The sequence below is a fragment of the Delphinus delphis genome, chromosome 17 (assembly GCF_949987515.2).
Source record: "Delphinus delphis chromosome 17, mDelDel1.2, whole genome shotgun sequence".
NCBI lineage: Eukaryota > Metazoa > Chordata > Mammalia > Artiodactyla > Delphinidae > Delphinus > Delphinus delphis.
The window spans coordinates 29262378-29282654 of record NC_082699.1 but is presented as its reverse complement, the minus strand read 5'-3'; the positions used below and the strand labels follow the sequence as shown (position 1 = coordinate 29282654).

General features: G+C 34.8%; 1 protein-coding gene and 1 pseudogene across 2 annotated transcripts in view; both read left to right on the top strand.

The window, feature by feature from the left end:
- RMDN1 (regulator of microtubule dynamics 1) overlaps positions 1–20277 on the top strand; it is a 37640-nt gene that overhangs the window by 14749 nt on the left and 2614 nt on the right. For both annotated transcript variants that reach the window (XM_059994850.1, XM_059994849.1), the window contains exons 2-8: positions 185–302; positions 5460–5556; positions 7184–7343; positions 12979–13068; positions 16886–16941; positions 18294–18381; positions 19839–19869. In XM_059994850.1, the coding sequence (XP_059850833.1) occupies positions 185–302; positions 5460–5556; positions 7184–7343; positions 12979–13068; positions 16886–16941; positions 18294–18381; positions 19839–19869 (640 nt within the window). The remainder of the gene's footprint in view (positions 1–184; positions 303–5459; positions 5557–7183; positions 7344–12978; positions 13069–16885; positions 16942–18293; positions 18382–19838; positions 19870–20277) is intronic.
- LOC132413099 (L-lactate dehydrogenase A-like 6A) lies at positions 1517–5451 on the top strand (annotated as a pseudogene).

Sequence of the window (20277 nt, the reverse complement as noted above, 5' to 3'; positions counted from 1 at the left end):
TCCCTATAAAGTAATTATGTGAAATAGTTTCACTGAAGAATTTGACAAAGTAAATTTTGAGCTTCCAATACTCTTAGGATTGATTGTGTTGGGGATAGGAGAAAATTGATGTAATCTTTGCTTGGGATAGCAGTTTCTTCAAATTTTCTAAGTTTGTTAACCCTGACCATAATTCTTTCCATAGGTGATGGGAAACCCAGGAGCTTTCAAAAGAAGTCTTTTATTCTCTGCCTTGTCTTATTTGGGTTTTGAAACTTATCAAGTCATTTCCCAGGCTGCTGTGGTTCACGCCACAGCCAAAGGTAAGCCTAAGGTAAACATCAGGAACACTTAGAGTTGTTTGTGTTTGTTATATTTTGTTAATAACTTATTATTATTATTATTTTTGCGGTACGCGGGTGTCTCACTGCTGTGGCCTCTCCTGTTGCGGAGCACAGGCTCCGGACGCGCAGACTCAGCGGCCATGGCTCACGGGCCCAGCCGCTCCGCGGCATGTGGGATCCTCCCAGACCGGGGCACGAACCCGTGTCCCCTGCATCGGCAGGCGGACTCTCAACCACTGCACCACCAGGGAAGCCCTATAACTTATTATTTTTGAATAGATAATGCAGCTAACATGTTAGAGGCTAGATTATTTTCTGCTTTTCTCTACTTGTCTCTACTTGTCTATATGTCTCTATTGTGGACAGACATATATACATATATATATATATATACACACACATATGTATGTGTACATATGTATATGTATATATATCAGACTGACAACTAGAGAAAAGCAGAAAATAATCTAGCCTCTAATATGTTAGTTGCATTATCTATTCAAATATATAAAATGTCTTCCAGCAGCTAGAGCTCCTTCAGTGAGAAATACTCAGTACTTTATAGTTTTATAGGACCCTTGGGCTAAGAATGTTTTTTACATTTTTAAAGGGTGGAGGGGTTGTGGGACTGGGGGGGAAGAATATACTACAGAGACCATATCTGGCCCACAAAGAATATTTGCTCTTAAAATATTTACTCTCTGGATCTTTATAGAAAAAGTTTGCCAACCTCTATTTTTTTTAATATTTATTTATTATGTATTTATTTGTCTGTGCCTACTTTTTAATGATACAATGATTCTTTTGTTTCCTTAATGCCGAGGTGTTAATTCTTCTTGATGTAGTTAAGAAAAGTCCAATTACTTTGAAATAAAAACATTTTATTTATAAACAGAATGCAATTTGGTACTAAATATCAAGTAACTGGCTGAAAAATAGAAAAATTCCATCAAATTTTTTATTTTTTAATTTAGAAAACTATAGATATATAAACATAAAATAAGACTTGCCATATTTAAAAAATTAAGTTTAGTTAAACCAGTTGTGTGTGTAGACAGAGCCAAAATTCAGTCTATTAGAGAAAAACTTTTTTTTTTTTTTTTGCGGTACGCAGGCCTCTCACTGTTGTGGCCTCTCCCATTGCGGAGCACAGGCTCCGGACGCGCAGGGTCAGCGGCTATGGCTCACGGGCCCAGCCGCTCTGCAGCATGTGGGATCTTCCCGGACCGGGGCACGAACCCATGTCCCCTGCATCAGCAGGTGGACTTTTAACCACTGCGCCAGGGAAGCCCCAAGAGAAACTTTTAATTTATGAGTTAATAAGCCTTTTTGTTTTTCGCAGTCCTCACTTTTTAACTATCAAGAAGGTACTTGGGAAAGAAGAGACTTGATTTTGAATAGATGTTCTTATTAAAGTTCTAGTAGATGAAGAATTTGAGAATAGCTAAAGAGTACTAGTTATTTGTTGATTTCATTTGCCCATGATTATTCTTATATTTTTAAAAAAGCAGATGCTTGAATTGCTACGTTTTTGTTTTATCTTTTCTTTCGTTTAATGTATCATTTATTTTCATGAAAGACAAAGTAGAGGACTTGGTTTTATCACTGGCTTAATGACATATTTTGGCAAATACTTAAAACTCAGCTTTTTAAAGCTCCCTAGACTTTTCATCATAACTTTAACTCTCACAGCAACCTTGTAAAGTAGTTAGGAGGAGCCATATTTTCACATTACAATATTAATTTTTTTTAAAGCATCCTTGAGAGATGTGCCCAGTGGTTGCACTTTTAAGATTTTTCTGTGTGTGTGCCCCATTATATTAATTTTTGAAAAGGAGCTCAAAAAGTTAAACTTCTTCAAAGTACCAGAGCAGAGACCTTACCTATTTCTTTTCATGTCTATCACACTTAGTTTCAGTGAGCTTTAGCACCATTACAGGAATGAGTGCAAAGTTTTAGGGCTTCCCTAGGGAACAAAATATGGCACTTTGAAAGGCAAAGTCAAAATTATTTATAGCCTTAATGATCATAGTTGGTTTTTTCAGAAGTGTCCTAATGCCAGAAAATTACTGCATATTTGGTAAGGTGCTAGGCCCCTGTGAGGCCTGCATGATTTGGGCTGTGGCCTTGCACAGACACAGTAGTAGAGGGTAAGGGGGAGTGTCAAACCGTCAACTGTTTCCTGACTTTGTACTTCAAGGTACTTTGATGTGGCTTTCCTCCATTTTCTTCCTCCACCTCTTGAGTGAATGGCCATGAACTGGGCTACAGGAGTCCTGTGGATCACCAAATGTGTAGGCCCCCTTGCCCAGAGATTGCTCTGTGTCCTAGCCAGACTCACACATCCTGCTGAGCAATGGCTGACCCTTCACTCCCGTTTCCAAGATGGCTACTGTCAAGTGTGAACTTATTAAGAATTTCACTTCAGAGGAAACCGTTCATCACAATAAGATCTCCATTGTAGGAACTGGATTAGTTGTCATGGCCTGTGCTAATAGCATCTTATTAAAAGGCTTGAGTGATGAACTTGCCTTTGTGGATGTTGATGAAGGCAAACTGAAGGGTGAGACACTGGCTCTTCAACATGGCAGCCCTTTCATGAAAATGCCAAATATTGTTTCCAGCAAAGATTACCTTGTCACTGTAAACTCCAACCTAGTGATTATCACAGCAGGTGCATACCCAAGAAAAAGAGAAACACACTTTGATGTAGTCAAGTAAAATGTGCCCATCTTTAGCATAATGATTTCTTGTATTACCCAGTGTAGTCCTGGCTGCAAACTGATATTTGCTTCCAATCCAGTGGGTATCTTAATTACGTAGCTTGGAAGTTGAGTGCCTTTCCCAAAAACCATGTTACTGGAACAACATGGTTTTTGGGAAGTGGCTGTAATCTGAAGTCTACCCATATCCATTTCTTCATTGGGCGAAGGCTTGCTATCCACTGTGAAAGTTGTTATAGATGGATCTATAACCATTGGTAAACATGGAAACTTAAGTGTACCTGTGTGGAGTGGAGTTAACATTGCCGTGTCCCTCTGAAGGATCTAAACTCAGATATAGGAACAGATAAAGATCCTGAACAGTGGAAAAATGTCCACAAAGAAGTGATTACCTATGGCTATGAAATGGTTAAAAGGAAAGTTTATATTAATTGGGCCATTGGCCTAACTTTAGCTGATTTAACAGAAAGCATTTTTAAGAGTCTCAGGAGAGTTTCCACCGTAAGTAAGGACCTCTATGGAATAAATGAAGTGTTCCTTAGTGTTCTTTGTATTCTGGGAGAGAATGGTATTGCACACCTTACAAAGATAAAGCTGACCTCTGAAGAGGAGGCCCGTTTGAAAAAGAGTGCAGAAAAACTTTGGGAAATTCAGAAGGAGCTCATGCTTTAAAGTTGTTAAAGCTACCATTCTGAAGTTATTGAAGAGATAGTAGTTATAGGATTGTATAACAAACTTGAATAAACCTGAATTCGTAAAAGTTGGAAAAAGGAAATGGGGTATAGTGACTCCCCTGTTTATTTAGCCCTCCAGCTTTTTATTTAGCATCCAGATGGTGGATGATACTTACATTTTTTTGTTTTTACTATTCCTATTCCTAAGTAAGTGTATCTGACTTTGTTTCCATTTTCATACCGGCTGTGACTTGCTTCTTCTGCTTCCTGCTTCTGCTTTTAAGGACTCTTGTGATTATACTGGACCCACCTGGCTAAGATAATTTACTATTTTAAGGTTAGCTAATTAGCAACCTTAATTCCATCTACAAGCTTAATTCCCCTTTGCCCTAGTAACCTGTACGTTTTCACAGGTCCAGGGGTTGAGATATGGACTTGTCTGGGGCCATTATTTTGCCAACCACAAATATCGGCTAAGAATGCTGAGACTATTTACTTCCTACTACTTACTCTTTAAGAATCTTTGGCTTTTTATAACCCAAATATGGAAAATCAGCCACTGATAAAAATATAGAATAGAATGAAAGCAAACTTAAGAAAATTAACCGGCCATGAGAATATTACTAAACTATAGCACCTAACCAGACTGAAGTAGGATTATAGAGGAAAAAAAATCTTTACTTTAGGGTTTCTTTGCTGTTATTTAATTTTTCTTAAATTAGTATAATTACATGATGATTTTAACTTAAAAAATACTTCAGTTTACATAGTTGTGTCATATATTTATGAGGTTATTTTTGCTGGTCTAGATTTTAATTTTTCATAAACTTAAAAAAAATTTTAGTGCACATGTAACATATAATATTGTACACCAACTATACTTCAATGAAAAAAAATTTTTTAGCCCCATACACTATGATTAAAGCATACTGAGATAAATAATAAAGTAACTTTACTGAACATATTGGAATGTTGGCTTATACATAAGACTAAGTAATACAGCACCCTTATAGAAGACAAAATTAAATGTGTATGTTCATTAGTAATAATTGGAATATCTGAAATTCAGACTAACTGGGTTTTTTAGTAACTAGTTAACTTTTCTAGAACATTACACTGTCTATAAGTTTTATGGTTTTTGTTGTAATATCTAAACTCATTAATGAGTTGGTTGGAGCATAGTGCCTCTAATTTAAGTTTCAGATCCTCTGTGTAGTTAACTTCATCTAAATTTTTTGATGACAGATTTGACTCTTTTCCCATAATAATGTCTGTATAAGTTAGATCATAAAAAGAATCTAGTAAAACAGTGTGTTGCATTCCACTCAAATTAATAATTTTCCGTGCTGTAAGTGGATATCATATCATTTTCTGCAGTGGATTTTTACTTCACAGCGGCAACAATAACAAAGGCTTTGTGTGGAGGGTAAGGGTACTATAAATTCCTCACAGAAAATTACTTTTTTCATTTTTTAAAATGTGTCATATTAAATTAGTACCAGAGTAAGTTTTCTAATTTTTTATTTTCCAAGGTTTTAATAAATCACTTATTATGTGTGATAGCTTCATACTTATTTCTACTATACTTACATCTCAGTTGTTCATAATTTCTGATCTTTCTTTATAGGTGATTTCTGTATCTAATTTCTTTTGCTTCTATATAAAAGTGTTCATGTTTCTTAGAATTATTGCCATCTGGCTTGGGAAGACCTACTTTATTGAGCCTTTTTCTTTTATAGTCTTCAGAGTTGAAGAAATCCTTGAACAAGCAGACTACCTATATGAAAGTGGAGAAACAGAAAAACTTTACCAGTTGCTATCCCAGTACAAGGAAAGGTGGGCTATGTATGATAGGCCTGGGTTTGCGGTTTCCTGAAATTTTTTGTTATTTAACAATTAAAATATTCTTGGTGCTTGGAATTTTTATAGTTTTTACAAGTTTTTACTTCAAAATAATACTTCTTAGAGTTTAATTTATAGTATGATTTTTTTCTTAATGTTAAGTGACTCAAAAGTGCTACATATATCTCATTGATTCAGAAAAGGTGGTTCTGCCTATTCTAGTTGAATGTTGAAATTTTTTTTCATTTTGTTATTTTGCTTTGAATACAAGGTAGTCATTGAATAGATGTTTATCTTATCTATATTGTATATTTCTCATTTATTCTAAATTAATTTCATATTGGTTTAAGATTTGAATGAGCTAGGATGATTTTTTGTCACCATTGAATGATATCTGTGTTATCACTGTGAAGCACAGTCTCATAGAGGAACTAAAAATACCTCCTTTTTCTATTTTTAGTATTAGCTTACATGCTTAGTCTGGTGTATTAATGTGACCTCATTTTTGGGGGAAGGATGGAGAAGGAGGGAGACTCAGCCCAATAAAATAAGTCAAATCAGGCTAGATGGCATTTCCAGATCACTGATTTACCTCATCTCCTGAACTAAAAATATTGAGTCATTTTCAACTACCTTTCTTATATTCCCCAAACCAGTTTTCCCCCCAAGACCCATCAATTTTACCTCCTAAATATCTATAGGATCCAACTTTCCTTCTCCATTGTCCCCTGAGTAACTTGAGGTGGTTAGCTTGGCATTTTATAGTCATTTTAGTAATTACTTGAAAAGTAAGCTACAAGGTAGTTATTCCATATTCATTGAATTATAGATATACTATTGCTACCTTTAGTTTCATTCAACTTTATGTGAATAGTATTTTTGTTAAGAAATGTATAATGTAGTAGGCTTAAAGACAAACATTTAATAAAAAGGAATTTAAGGTTAGTTTTTAAAGAAATATCCCTAACTTTTAACCTTGGTTTCTGTTTTATTTATTAGCCATTTCAAGTCTTATATAACTATATTTAAGTGGCAGTTTTTCAAGGAGTCCAAAGCTGTAAATATTTCATGCATCATGGCATGGATGATACATTCAAAGTTAAGATTTATTTTGAGATTACATTATATTTAATCATTCATTCATTCACAGATATTTATCATATATTTTTTGTGTGCCAGGTACTGTATTTGGAGCTATGGATACAGCATTTTGTTTATAGAGCATGATCTTGTCTATAGATTTATGTATTTTATAGTACTGTCTGAACCAGTTAGCTGTCAGAAGCACAGTGCCACTGAAGTCAAGCTTTAAGTTATATGTTGAATTTTGTAGGGAAAGTGTTCAGAGAATTCAAATACAGATATTTTCTAAGGAAGTTAGTATTTTAGATATTATAAGTTAATGTTTATGTATAATATTGGATATTTTATAGGAAATTTTGTCAAATACAGTTTTTGTATGGTAGAAAATAATAAATTTAACATGAAAAATGGATTTTGATATCATATTGCTCGCTGTATCCTCACTGACCTGAAAGACCGTATGTATTCATTAGTGATATGACCTTTAACAATTTTAAAATTGAGCTAAAATGGTTGTTTTATAATTATTTCAAATCAGTGAAGATGCAGAGTTACTGTGGCGTTTGGCACGGGCATCACGTGATATAGCTCAACTCAGTGGAACCTCAGAAGAGGAGAAAAAGCTCTTGGTGTATGAAGCCCTAGAGTATGCAAAAAGGGCACTAGAAAAAAATGAATCAAGTTTTGCAGCTCATAAGGTGAGGTGCTTACAGTACTGTAACTGTTACCATGTACTGAGAGCGACATTGGTCTGTACTTATCTATTGTCTCTAATTTACATAGGAAAGAAATAGTTCTCTTTTAAAGAAGTAGGGAAGAGGTTTATTTTTATAACATTTTTTTTAAAAAAGAAGTAGTTCTTTGCATTCTTGAACATTTATTCTAAGTTCATTAGTATGTTTGATAAATTACTTTTGTGAAGGCTTATTTTTAAACCAAAGTGTTAGTAGTTTCATGAATTACCTCTGTCTTTATTTATAGTAGTACAAACACTGGACAAACGTTTTCTCTTTTTCCTCACATTATATTTGTTTTATGTGGAGTTAGGAGTATAGCAGCTGGACAGCTGAGATCTATTATAACTTTTTACATGTAACTCCACTAGCTTCTGGATTTCCTGACTGGTTATTCAGTGGATACTATGGGGAGACTAGGGGACATTATTGGTATTTTGGATTAGGACATCACTTTATCATAGTAGACTGTCCTCAGTGGAGCCCCCAAGTCATTGTGACAACCAAATTCTGTCTCCATGCATTTCCAGATGCTCCCTTTAGGGGATGGTTCTGTCTCCCCCCCACCCCCCACTTCCACCACTACTTGTTTATATTAAGGATTAAACATACAGACCCTTTAAATTTGCTGAGACTTGTTTTATGGCCCAGAATATGGTCCATATTTGTAAATGTTCTTTTTGCACATGAAAAGAATATTTATTCAACTGTTGTCATTCAGGTCAAGTTGGTTGATAGTGATAGTGGTGTTTGAATCTTCTATATCCTTACTGATTTTCTGTCTACTTCTATAAATTATTCACAGAGGGATGCTGAAATCTCCAAGTATAATTGTAAATTTATCTGTTTCTATTTGCAGTTTTCTTAGTTTTTGCACCATGTATTTTAAAGTGCTGTTATTAGGACTATAAACATTTAGTATTGTTATATTTTCTTGATGTGTTGACCTCTTTATCATTGTAAAATGATCTTCTTTATCTCTAGAAATATTCTTGGTTTTATAGTCTACTTTGTCTGATATTAATGTAACCACTCTTGTTTTCTTTTGATTGTTAGCATGTTACATCCTTTTCTGTCCTTCTACTTTTATTTGTGCCTTTATATTTAACATATACTTCTTGTAAGGAGATGCTAATTCTTGCTTTTATTTTTACTTGTTTTATATTCTTCACATTATATAAAATTCACCATTGTAATGTATACACTTCAGTGGTTTGTAGCATATTTTACTATGTTGTTCAACCTTCACCACTATCTAATTCCGGAACACGTCAGTTACCCCCAAAACAAACCCCATATCTATAACCAGTTAGTCCCAGTTGTCTCCTGCTCCTGTCCCCTGGCAAGCACTGAGCTACTTTCTGTCTCTATTAATTTGCCTATTCTGAACATTTCATGTAAATGAAATCATACAGTATGTGGCCTTTGTGTGTCTGGCTTCTTTCACTTAGCCATGGATGAACAACGTTCATCCATGCTGAGTATATGACAGTACTTCATTCCTTTTTATGGCTGAATGATACTCCATTGTATGGAAATACCATTTTTGTTTATTCATTTATCAGCTGATGGGCATTTGGGTTGTTTCCACTTTTTGGCTATTATGAATAATGCTACTATAAATAATTCCCTACAAGTTTTTGTGTGAACACCTGCTTTTATTTATTTTTTTAATTAAGGTAAATTCACATAACATAAGAGTAACCATTTTATACATTTCGCATTCTTATACCATTGGCATTTATACATTAACAGTGTTATGCAATAGTTACCTCTCTCTAGTTCCAAAACATTTTCATCACCTCAAAAGGAAACCCTCTACCCATTAAACAGTCACTCTCTATTCCCTCTTATTCCCAGCTCCTGACAACCACTAATCTGCTTTCTGTCCCTATGGCTTTACCTACTCTGGATATTTCATAGAAGTGGAATCATACAATATGGGATAATTTGTGTCTGACATCTTTCACTTGTTTTTGAAGTCCATTCACCTTGCAGCATTTATCAGTACTTTATTCTTTTTTATGGATGAATAATATTTCATTGTATACCACATTTTGTTTATCCATTCATTACTTGATGAACATTTATTTCCACCTTTGGCTATTGCTTATAGTGTAGCTATCAACATTCGTGCACAAGTATTTGTTTAAATATCTGTTTTAAATTATTTTGAGTATATACCTAGTAGTGGAATTACTGGTTCATGTGGTCATTCTATGTAATTCTTTTTGAGGAACTGTCAAATTATTTTCCAAAGTAGCTGTACCATTTTACATTGCCACTAGCAGTGTATGAGGGTTCCAGTTTTTCCACATCCTTGCCAACACTTGTTATTGTCCATTTTAAAAAATTATAGCCATCTTAGCAGATGTGAAGTGGTATCTCATCATGGTTTTGATTTGCATTTTCCTAATGAATAGTGATATTGAACATCTTTTCATATACTTATCGGACGTTTGTATATATTCCTTGGAGAAAATGTCTATTTAAATTCTTTGCCCATTTTTATTTATTTATTTTTTTGCGGTACGCGGGCCTCTCACTGTTGTGGCCTCTCCTGTTGCGGAGCACAGGCTCCGGACGCGCAGGCTCAGTGGCTATGGCTCATGGGCCTAGCCACTCCGCAGCATGTGGGATCTTCCCAGACCAGGGCACGAACCTGTGTCCCCTGCATCGGCAGGCGGACTCTCAACCACTGCGCCACCAGGGAAGCCCTTTGCCCATTTTTAAACTTGTCTTTTTATTGTTGAATTGTAAGAGAATATTTTCTGTATACTAGTCCCTTGTTAGATATATGACTTGCAAATATTTTCTCCCATCCTGTGGCTTGTCTCTTCACTTTCTTAATAGTGTTCTTTGCAAAAGGTTTTAATTTTGATAAGGTCCAATATATTTATTGTTCTTTGATTGCTTGTGCTTTTGATGTCATATCTAAAAAACTTGCCCAATCCAGTGTTACAGACGTTTTCACCTATGTTTCTTTCTAAGAGTTTTGTATTTTTTAGTTCTTACATTTAGGTCTTTGGTACATTTGGACTTAACTTTTATGCATGGTGAGAGGTAGGAGTCCAAATTCATTCTTTGGCATGTATATATCCAGTTGTCCTACTACCATTTGTTGAAAAGATTATTCTTTCTCCACTGAACGGTCTTGGCATCCTTGATGAAAATCAGTTCAACATAAATGTATGGGGTTTTTTTTTGTTTTTTTTTTGCGGTACGTGGGCCTCTCACCGCTGTGGCCTCTCCCGTTGCGGAGCACAGGCTCCAGACGCGCAGGCTCAGCGGCCATGGCTCACGGGCCCAGCCGCTCTGTGGCACGTGGGATCCTCCCAGACCAGGGCACGATCCCGCGTCCCCTGCATCGGCAGGCAGACCCTCAACCACTGCGCCACCAGGGAAGCCCTGTATGGGTATATTTTTGAGCTCTCAGTTCTATTCCATTGGTCAGTGTGTATCCTTTTGCTAGTACCACAATGTCTTGATTACTATTGCTTGGTAGTAAGTTTTGAAACAAGGAATTGTGAGTCCTCCAACTTTGTTCTTCTTTTGTTTTGACTTTCTTTGACTATTCTCAGTCCCTTGAATTTCCGTATGAACTTTAGGATCAGCTTGTAAAGTTCTGCAAAGATGCCAGTTGGATTTTTCAAAGAGATTTCATTGAATTTGTAGATCAATTTGGGGACTATCACCATCTTAACGATATCTTCCAATCCATGAACTTATGCATTCTTTCCCTTTGTTTAGGTCTTTTTCTTTCATCAGTGTTTTGTAATTTTTCAGCGTCAAGTAACTGTCAAAGAGGATCTTCGAAGCAGCAGGAGAGAAGGCTTTTAGGCAGGACTAGAATAGCATTTAATTTGGAGGGCTTTTTTTGTTGTTGTTGTTTTCCTTACAACTGATATTCCTAGATCTTTGTGAGCTCTTGATTTCCAAACCTTTTGGGTGGTTCTTTTCTCAGCCTTGGATAGTCTCTTCATATGCAAGCGATGATCTTTACTCAGCTGAAAAGGGTGACCCTCTGCAGTTCTTCATCTGGAGTTCTAGCTCCGGTCAGCTGTTTCTTCTACAGTATTCTGCTCTGTGAACTCCAGACACCTGGGCTTCCCCAGACTCCCAGTTCCATCTCTTCAAAGCAGAGACACTGCTTGGCCTATTTTGCCTCCCTGGGCTTCAACCTAGAAATTTCTCCAGGGCAGCCATAGGGCTCATCTCATTTGTTTCTCGTCTGTGAGATGTCACTGTGTCTGATGTGTATAGTATCTTGAGAGTCTTTATTTCTTATATTTTGTCTGCTTATTTTAGCCTTTCAGGCAAGAAGGTAGGTATAGTATCTATTACCCCCTCTTGGCTAGATTATCTGTTATAAAAGAAAAGTTTTCTTTAAAAATAATGTAAACTTATTACAGAAAATAGACATTTTGGAAATTGAAAAAAAGTACCAATATGGAAATAAAAATCACCCATGATCACAGCTCCTACCATCAGCTCTTGCTAGTATGATCATTAATTAACAGTCCTATGTAGTAACTAAATGCCAATCTAAGCAGAATGTTTAGGATTCATCCATAAGTTTGTGTTTGCTTTGATATAGATGATAGTTAAATGCATAAGAGAAGGTGATTTTATCTAGAGCCCTGATAAGTGGGAAGAGATCAGAGCACCAAATTTGAAACCCTGTATGACACCTCTAGTCATCTGAATTTGGGCAGCTGGGTGACTGTCAATGGAGATTAAATGAGCATAGTCAGTGTGGGTTTTAAATTATACTCTTTTATTTTCAATAAAAATATCAAGATACAAAAGATTTTGGTGGAGAATAGATTTAAACAGAAATTTAAGTATTAACGTTTTTATGGTTATAATTATTAAAATTTCACAGATATAAGCACAAACAAAAAGAAATGGTGCGTGTTTATAAGAAACTATTGTATCTCACAGAACCCAAAGGCAAGATGCATTTAGGCTTCAGGAGAAACTGGCTCAATTGCTCTGAGGCTTCATTGTCTTTCCTCTTTGCTGTTATCTGCAAATCTTTTTTTACTTTAGTTTTTTTCTCATCCTCAGTTTTGTGACTTTCTGGGTTTATGAAGCTTGGATATTTTGGTTTTGGTTCTTAGGGAAGAAACTCAGATTATCTCAGTTTGGGTCTGTATCCAGCTATGGGTATGGGGACAAGGTCACAATTGACAAATGTGGCTGTTATTACTATAACAACACAGGTGTGGGAGAAGAAGCAGCTCCAATAAAATAGGATAAGAAAATAAAATGATAATTATTAAATTGCACATTTCTCTAAATTTATATTCATACCATAAATATGAATTGTTATCTCCCCATTGTGTTGGTAACTTTCTTAGAGATTCACTACCCTCTGCCTTGTATTATAGTTCTCTAAAAACATGTCCAAGTTCCTTGAGAGCCATGTCTACTTTTTCTTGTATATTCCAGTATATTTAATACAATTTTTGTCCTCTGCTTTTTGTTAAATGACTACTGAGGAATAAATATCAATAGTTATTCAGTTTTACCTTGTATTGAATGGAATACTATTGAGTATTATTATTCTTACTCCTTTTTTTCCTTCTATTTTTAGTGGTATGCAATCTGTATTAGCGATGTTGGAGATTATGAAGGAATCAGGGCTAAAATTGCAAATGCCTACAAGATCAAGGAGCATTTTGAGGTACTGATGAACTTTAAAAGCCATTAGTTTTCTGAATTGATTTCTGTTTCACTTATCTCTTGCTGTATAATAAACCACCTAAAACTTAGTGGCCTAAAACAATGACTTTATTTCTCACAGTTCTGTGGATTAACTGTGCACAGTGGTGCTTCTGTTCTGCTTGTTGTGGCTGAGGTCATTTAGAGGGCTACATTCACCTGGACCCTCAGCTGGGATGGGAATATAGAAGATGCACTCTCATCTACAACAGTTTCTCTCTACTTTTCTTCTCATCATTTAGTAGTGTAGCCCAAGCTTCTTTATAGCATGGTAGCTGGCTTCCAAGAGTGAGCATTCCAAGGGAAAATTTCCATGGTGCAAACTTTTATCAAGGATGTTTGCATCACGCTTGGTAATAACCTGTCGACCTAAACAAGTAACGTGGCCAAGACTAGAGAATGTGGGAGAGGCTTATACAAAGTCCTGAGTGCCAGGAGGTGTAGTCTCATCTAACAATCTAATATAATTGACATACCACTCCCAAAGGTAATAGTAGTGTATACGATTATGATCTCTGTGTGTGTTTTAATATTTCCCCCAAAGTTAATTTACTTATTTATAGTAAGCTCTTTCTTAGGTGCCAGAAATTCTCCAGGAGTTTGTATATTTCATGATGTGCGTACACACTATTCCATTGTCCAAAAACAAACAACAAAAAAACTGCAGCTAAAAAACTGCAGTGTATTTTTTCTTTCTTTCTTTCTTTCTTTCTTTTTCTTTCTTTCTTTCTCTTTCTCTCTTTCTCTCCCTCTTCCTCTCTCTCTCTCTCTTTCATTTTTGGCTGGGTTGGGTCTTTCTTGCCATGCACAGGGTTTCTCTAGTTGCAGCAAGTGGGGGCTACTCTTTGTTGCGGTGTGTGGGCTTCTTATTGTGGTAGCTTCTCTTTGTTGTGGAGCACGGGCTGTAGGTACGCAGGCTTCAGTAGTTGTGGCACATGGGCTCAGTAGTTGTGGCTAGCGGGCTCTAGAGCGCAGGCTCAGTAGTTGTGGCGCATGGGCTTAGTTGCTCCGCGGCATGTGGGATCTTCCCAGACCGGGGCTCGAACCCGTGTCCCCTGCATTGGCATTTGGATTCTTAACCATTGCACTACCAGGGAAGTCCCTGTCTTTTGATATTATAGACCATCTCAAAAACACACAGGAAGAGAAAGTGATGAAAACAAACATATTTATCATTATAGTCTCAATTCCCAGTTAATGTAATGACTAGTGGAAAAGAACATTGGACTAGGAGTCAGGAGACCTAGCTTCTTATTTGGGCATCAGTAGTGTATATATATACACAAACACACAAACACACATGTATACGTATATATTGATACACATACATATATATTTCAATTTAATAACATACATTTTTCACGTTTTAAGACCTTTGAAATCAGATTGCATTATATATAATCAGTGGTATCTTATAATTGGCAGTGCTTTTTTCTTAGTGGTATATAAAATAATGATGTGTCATAACGTTTATGGTATCTTAGATTCAGTGAAATACAGTAATTTACTTAGTGTCATTAGATAAATCATTTAAATTACTTGTACCTTGGGATGTAGAAATACCTGACAGATAACTTCCAATGTGAATAATGAAATGCTGCAGAAAGTATATTAATGTATACTTTAAAGAAACAGTGAAGGCTATAGATTATTTAAAAATAACTAATGTTTTTCATAAGTTTTCAAATGAGTATGTGTTATTTAAAAATGACAGTGTTAAGTATTTACACGCTAAAAGATCATTTATACTACTTCTATTCAGATTCCATTATTACATCTAAAGTCATAAGGAATTATTATCTTTGCATTGTTTTTGAAGATGTTTAATGGCAGAAAGAATTACAAAAGAAAAGGTTTGTTTGAGAGTAGCCCCTCTCAATCCATCCCAAAAGAAAATTAAACTGTAATGCCCCAAGGCATCGATTGTATATGATGAATTAACTTCTCTTCCTTGCATCAAAATGGACTAGCTCTGTACCATTCTTGGTAGAATGGAAAATGTAGTTACTCATATAATTTTTTGTAGGGCTTAATTTTCTAGTGGAACGGTTGGTTGCTTTGAATATAAGTTGTATATACTTTAAAATATATTTTGCCATGTAAATCATATCTATTTATAGAAAAGTAAAAATTAGGTCAGTGCTGATTCTTACCCATATTGTTGATAACAGGATTTCTGCTAAGTCATACTTGATTAGCCTTATTTTAGCTATTATCTCTTCCGTTACTAACATTATGATCAGTGGTGGTAATAAAGAGTCTGAAACTTATGAAAGGTAAAAATAATGATGATCCTGATGATAGAAAATATTACTGTGTTAAGCACCTCCTGTTACTTGTTCATTTAATTTTCACCACAACCCTATAAGGTAGGTGTACTGCTTTCTTGATCCTATGCAAGAGCAAACTCAGGCATGGAAAGAATATAGAACTTGCCAAGGTCAAAAAGTAAGAAGTCATTGAGCTGTGATTTAAACCTTGGTGGTCTGGCTTCAGAACCACTCTGGTAACCAGTACAGATATTTGAAAATGTGTATCTCACACATTATCAACTGAAAGTGAAAATATGTGTCTATAGAAAAGCATAAGCTAGGGAGTCCTAATTTTTTTAAAACTTTCTTTATCATTAGTAGCATTAACATTAATCTATGAGATTTCCTGAGTGGTTTTCAACAAAATAATGTAAAAGGAGGAGTCATTTCTTTAAAGTTATTCTGTAGTTTATGCTTTACATTAGTTCACATAGGACTTTCACATAGTAAATAGAAATTAGGGAGACTTTTATCAATATATTTTATATTATACATAATTAATAAATTCTCTGAACAAGTAGTATTTATTTTTCCTTTGTTAAGTGTAGATGGGGAAGTTAAACAAAATTTGCACATAGGAAGAGACTTTCTAAAATTATTTTGTATTTTGTTCTTTTAACAAAGAATACTTTTACTCAATAGTGATACAGGATTTGCCAAAAAGGAACTTTCTTATTTATTTTTCCTTTAATCTAGAAGAAATATTGAGAGCTATAGATTATTAGTTTTCAAAATTAGATTTGTTTACAGATTTTGTATTTTCTTCATCTTGATAAATCCTATCATTTTCTGAATCTTTTTTTTATTTTTTAAAAATTTTATTTATTTTATTATTTTTGGCTGTGCTGGGTCTTTGTTGCTGCACACGGGCTTTCTCTAGTTGTGGTGAACGGGGTGCTACTCTTCGTTGCAGTGCACGGGCTTCTCATTGCGGTGGCTTCTCTTGTTGCAGAGCATGGGCTCTAGGCACGTGGGCTCAGGAGTTGTGATGCATGGGCTCAGTAGTTGTGGCGTATGGGCTTAGTTGCTCCGGCGGCATGTGGGATCTTCCCGGACCAGGGATTGAACCTGTGTCGCCTGCATTGGCAGGCAGAATCTTAACCACTGGACCACCAGGGAAGTCCCTCTGAATCTTATAAAATAGTAACCTTAGTATAAGGCATTGATAGTGTACTGAAATAAATTTAATTAAAAAATTAGGAGGGATGCAAGAGGGAGGGGTTAGGGGGATATATGTATACATATATGATTCACTTTGTTATACAACAGAAACTAACACAACACTGTAAAGCAATTATACTCCAATAAAGGTGTTAAAAAAATTAGGAAAAAAGTTGCTGTTGATTATCAGAAAAATTAAAATGCAGAGTTGCAATTGTTTTTAATCATGGTTTCTTCAGCAAACATAGTAAAGTACTTATTGGTGTTTAGGAAACAAATATGATTCATTTTCTCATTTCTTGTTAGAAAGCAATTGAACTCAACCCTAAAGATGCTACCGCAATTCACCTTATGGGTATTTGGTAAGAAAATTTCTTTAAATAAATATTTCAGTGGTTTTTAGTATGATCTTATTTTGTAGTATGTATACATATCTTGTTTGGTAGTATATAAAAAAGCAAAATATAAAATGTTTAAAAATATTATTTGGCAGTCAAGAGTGTTTAATCCATTATATTAACTAGCAGTTGTACTGGTTATTTAGTGTTTAGTATTTAGAAAATAACTAAATTTGATTGTGATCTTGTTAAACATTGTTATTCAGATCATTTAGAAACATACTAAGACTAAAAAGGCATTGAAACTTTTCATTAGACCTTTAAATTCCTTTTTTTGGGAAAGACTATTCTTATTTACCAGACTAAATGGAATTGGATTAATCTAACTATAGTAATACACTAGGATGCCCTAAGAGGGTCTTGGTATCTTCAAGGTGTGTCAAATACAGTCTGATTCATCTGAGGTATAATATAATCTGACTTTCAGTATCTTTCCATTTTTATGTAAGCTTTGTTCAGAGCACATCATTATTTTGCTGGTATGAGCGTAAACCAATGTGTTAAATGCTTACTGTTTTGAGAGTCTTTCTTGAGACAGGTTTGCCACTGTTTTCTTTGGGTGTAGTCTACAGAGCTGAGTATTTATTGTCTTCTATGAGGGGTAACAGTGCAAAGTCCCATATCAAACTCTTTTAAAAGAGAAGTAAATATCCTTCAGGATAAAGGACACATTCAACTAAGAAAACACTTACTGAGAATTAATGACAGTTGAGGGACAGTCAGTAATTAAGATGCTGGCAAGCAAACATGAATGAAATAGTTTCATCCTCAAGGAGTTCAGACCCTAATCAAAGATCCAACACTTTTTTTCCTACTTATTTCAGAAAATTGTCAAGAGCTTTGGATGGTAAATATTTGCCACACCCTTTCAAATATGTAGACTTTAAATTGTTGGTTGCCATTGTTATTTAGGTATATCATGTTTAGTTTTGTTATTTTTTTTAACTTCTCTGAGTTAATTTTTATGTAAAAATATAGGGGTAACGATTCTATTTCATTTAGTTATTGTAAGGAGTAATGAGAGAATCACTTAGCTCAGCACTTGGCACAAAGTGAGCACTCAAAAGGTGAATGATGTACTGTATTATCATTACTGTTATAAATATTACTATTTATACTGTCACAGTATACACTGTAATTGATGGATCAACATAAATCAGTCCCTAGATAATTCAGTACAAATATTAACCTACTGGATATTATGGAAAGTACAGACTGTTTAAACATATAATAGAAGATTCCTTTTATATCTGTTAAGATGCTTAGTTCTCTTTAAGAACTAATTTGAATGTACGTGTCATTTTATTTCCCCATAGGTGTTACACATTTGCTGAAATGCCTTGGTATCAAAGAAGAATTGCTGAAATGCTGTTTGCAACTCCTCCTAGTTCCACCTATGAGGAGGTAGTGTGATGTCCTTTGTTAAGTTAGTACTGATTTCTTAACTGCTCTGTCACTCTACAGTGTCCACACATCTGGTGTTCTGATCAGTGAGGGACTTGAGCAGGTTTCTAATGATCCAGTGCAACTATCTTATCAGAAAGCCTTATTAATAATTATTATCTGTGACTGGTGAGTGTTTTTTTTTCCGTTTTAGGTGAGTGGCTGATAATTCTGGTATATTGTCAGCTAAAATAACCCATGGCTAAAATCTACCTTCATTTTCTGCTTGAAATCTATACCACATAAAAATCATAAAATAGAACAAGAAATATAGCATTTGCTTCTTAGCATGTTTTAGGTACACATTCTGTAAGATAACAGTCATTTACCTGGACATTAAAACGTGTTTGTATTGATAAATGAAAAGTAATTATAACTTTTTTTTCACAGCAGGTTTGAAAGGCTCATGGTCTCTCATATTTCCAAGGCCTTTTGCTTCTCCTGTTAAAAAGAAAATTTGAAAGGGATTTCTGGGCAAATATTTTGGGTTTACTCATCACAAAATTTTCAGAGTAAGAAAGCAGACAGTTGAAAAAGTTGTTCCAATACTTGGATCATAATGTTTTCTGTGAAGCTATAGCACAGAATTTGATGCAAAGAATATTTAGTTGTATAGTTAGAACAGAGTTGGGAAATATTTGTTATTAAAAAGAATGTGCATTCTAAGAAAAAAAGACACGATCAGCAGGGAGTTTCAGACTGACCTTAAAATTTTATACAGGAATTTCAGTAATAAAGGACTTAAAAAATTCATTGGCACGACTTATGTATCACTGAATAAACTCAGCTTTTGATTTTATCTAGTTTTTATTGGTAGTCCCTGTTATGATTTAAGAAGAGAAAGGTCAAAGTATCTGAGTTGCACATGATAATGTTCTTTCCTCTCTGCATGTGATGCCAGTTTGGTATGAGTTCTAAGTAGTAGTCAAGTTATTACTAGAAATGGTCCACATAATTGTAATCCGTATTCTGATGCTTTAATAGTGTTATGGTCAATTTTGCTATATTAACCTCTCACTGTTGATGAATTGACCATTATTATTTTTTAGCATCTTTATTGGAGTATAATTGCTTTACAATGGTATGTTAGTTTCTCCTTTATAACAAAGTGAATCAGCTATACATATACATATGTCCCTGTATCTCCTCCCTCTTGCATCTCCCTCCCACCCTCCCTATCCCACCCCTCTAGGTGGTCACAAAGCACCGAGCTGATCTCCCTGTGTTATGTGGCTGCTTCCCATTAGCTGTCTATTTTACATTTGGGACCATTATTTTAAGATTTTTTTTAAGATGTTTTAATTTACTTCCTGTCTTATATTTAATATAGGAATAGATCTTTTGAGAAAATGCTTTATTTTAAATTGACTCTGTTTTAATACTTTTCATTAAGTTTGGTTTTTTTGTCTTTTTAACAGGCCTTAGGCTACTTTCACAGGGCAGAGCAAGGTAACAAATTTTTTATTTCACATACTAATATACTTAAAATTGTATGAATGCTTCACATATAATAGGAATTTTTTAAACAGAAATAAGTTATTTGTTCTGATATACTTCATAAACTTCTTTTTGAGCTAGACATTATCAAATAATTTTTAAAGTCCTTATTTAGTAAAGATCACCTGAGTAAGAAATAGACTGCTACTGAATTTAGAGCTGTAATTCTGGAATGGTCCTTCATTTGATGTAATTCAACCTTCCTTTTTGAGAGGAGGCTTTGACAGATTAACTGTTTATGTAAGATCACACAGCTAATCAGAGGCATTTATTTATTTTCATTTAAAGTTTTTATTATTTTTTAATTGAAGTATAATTGACATATAACATTGTATTAGCTTCGTGTATTAGCTTTGTATG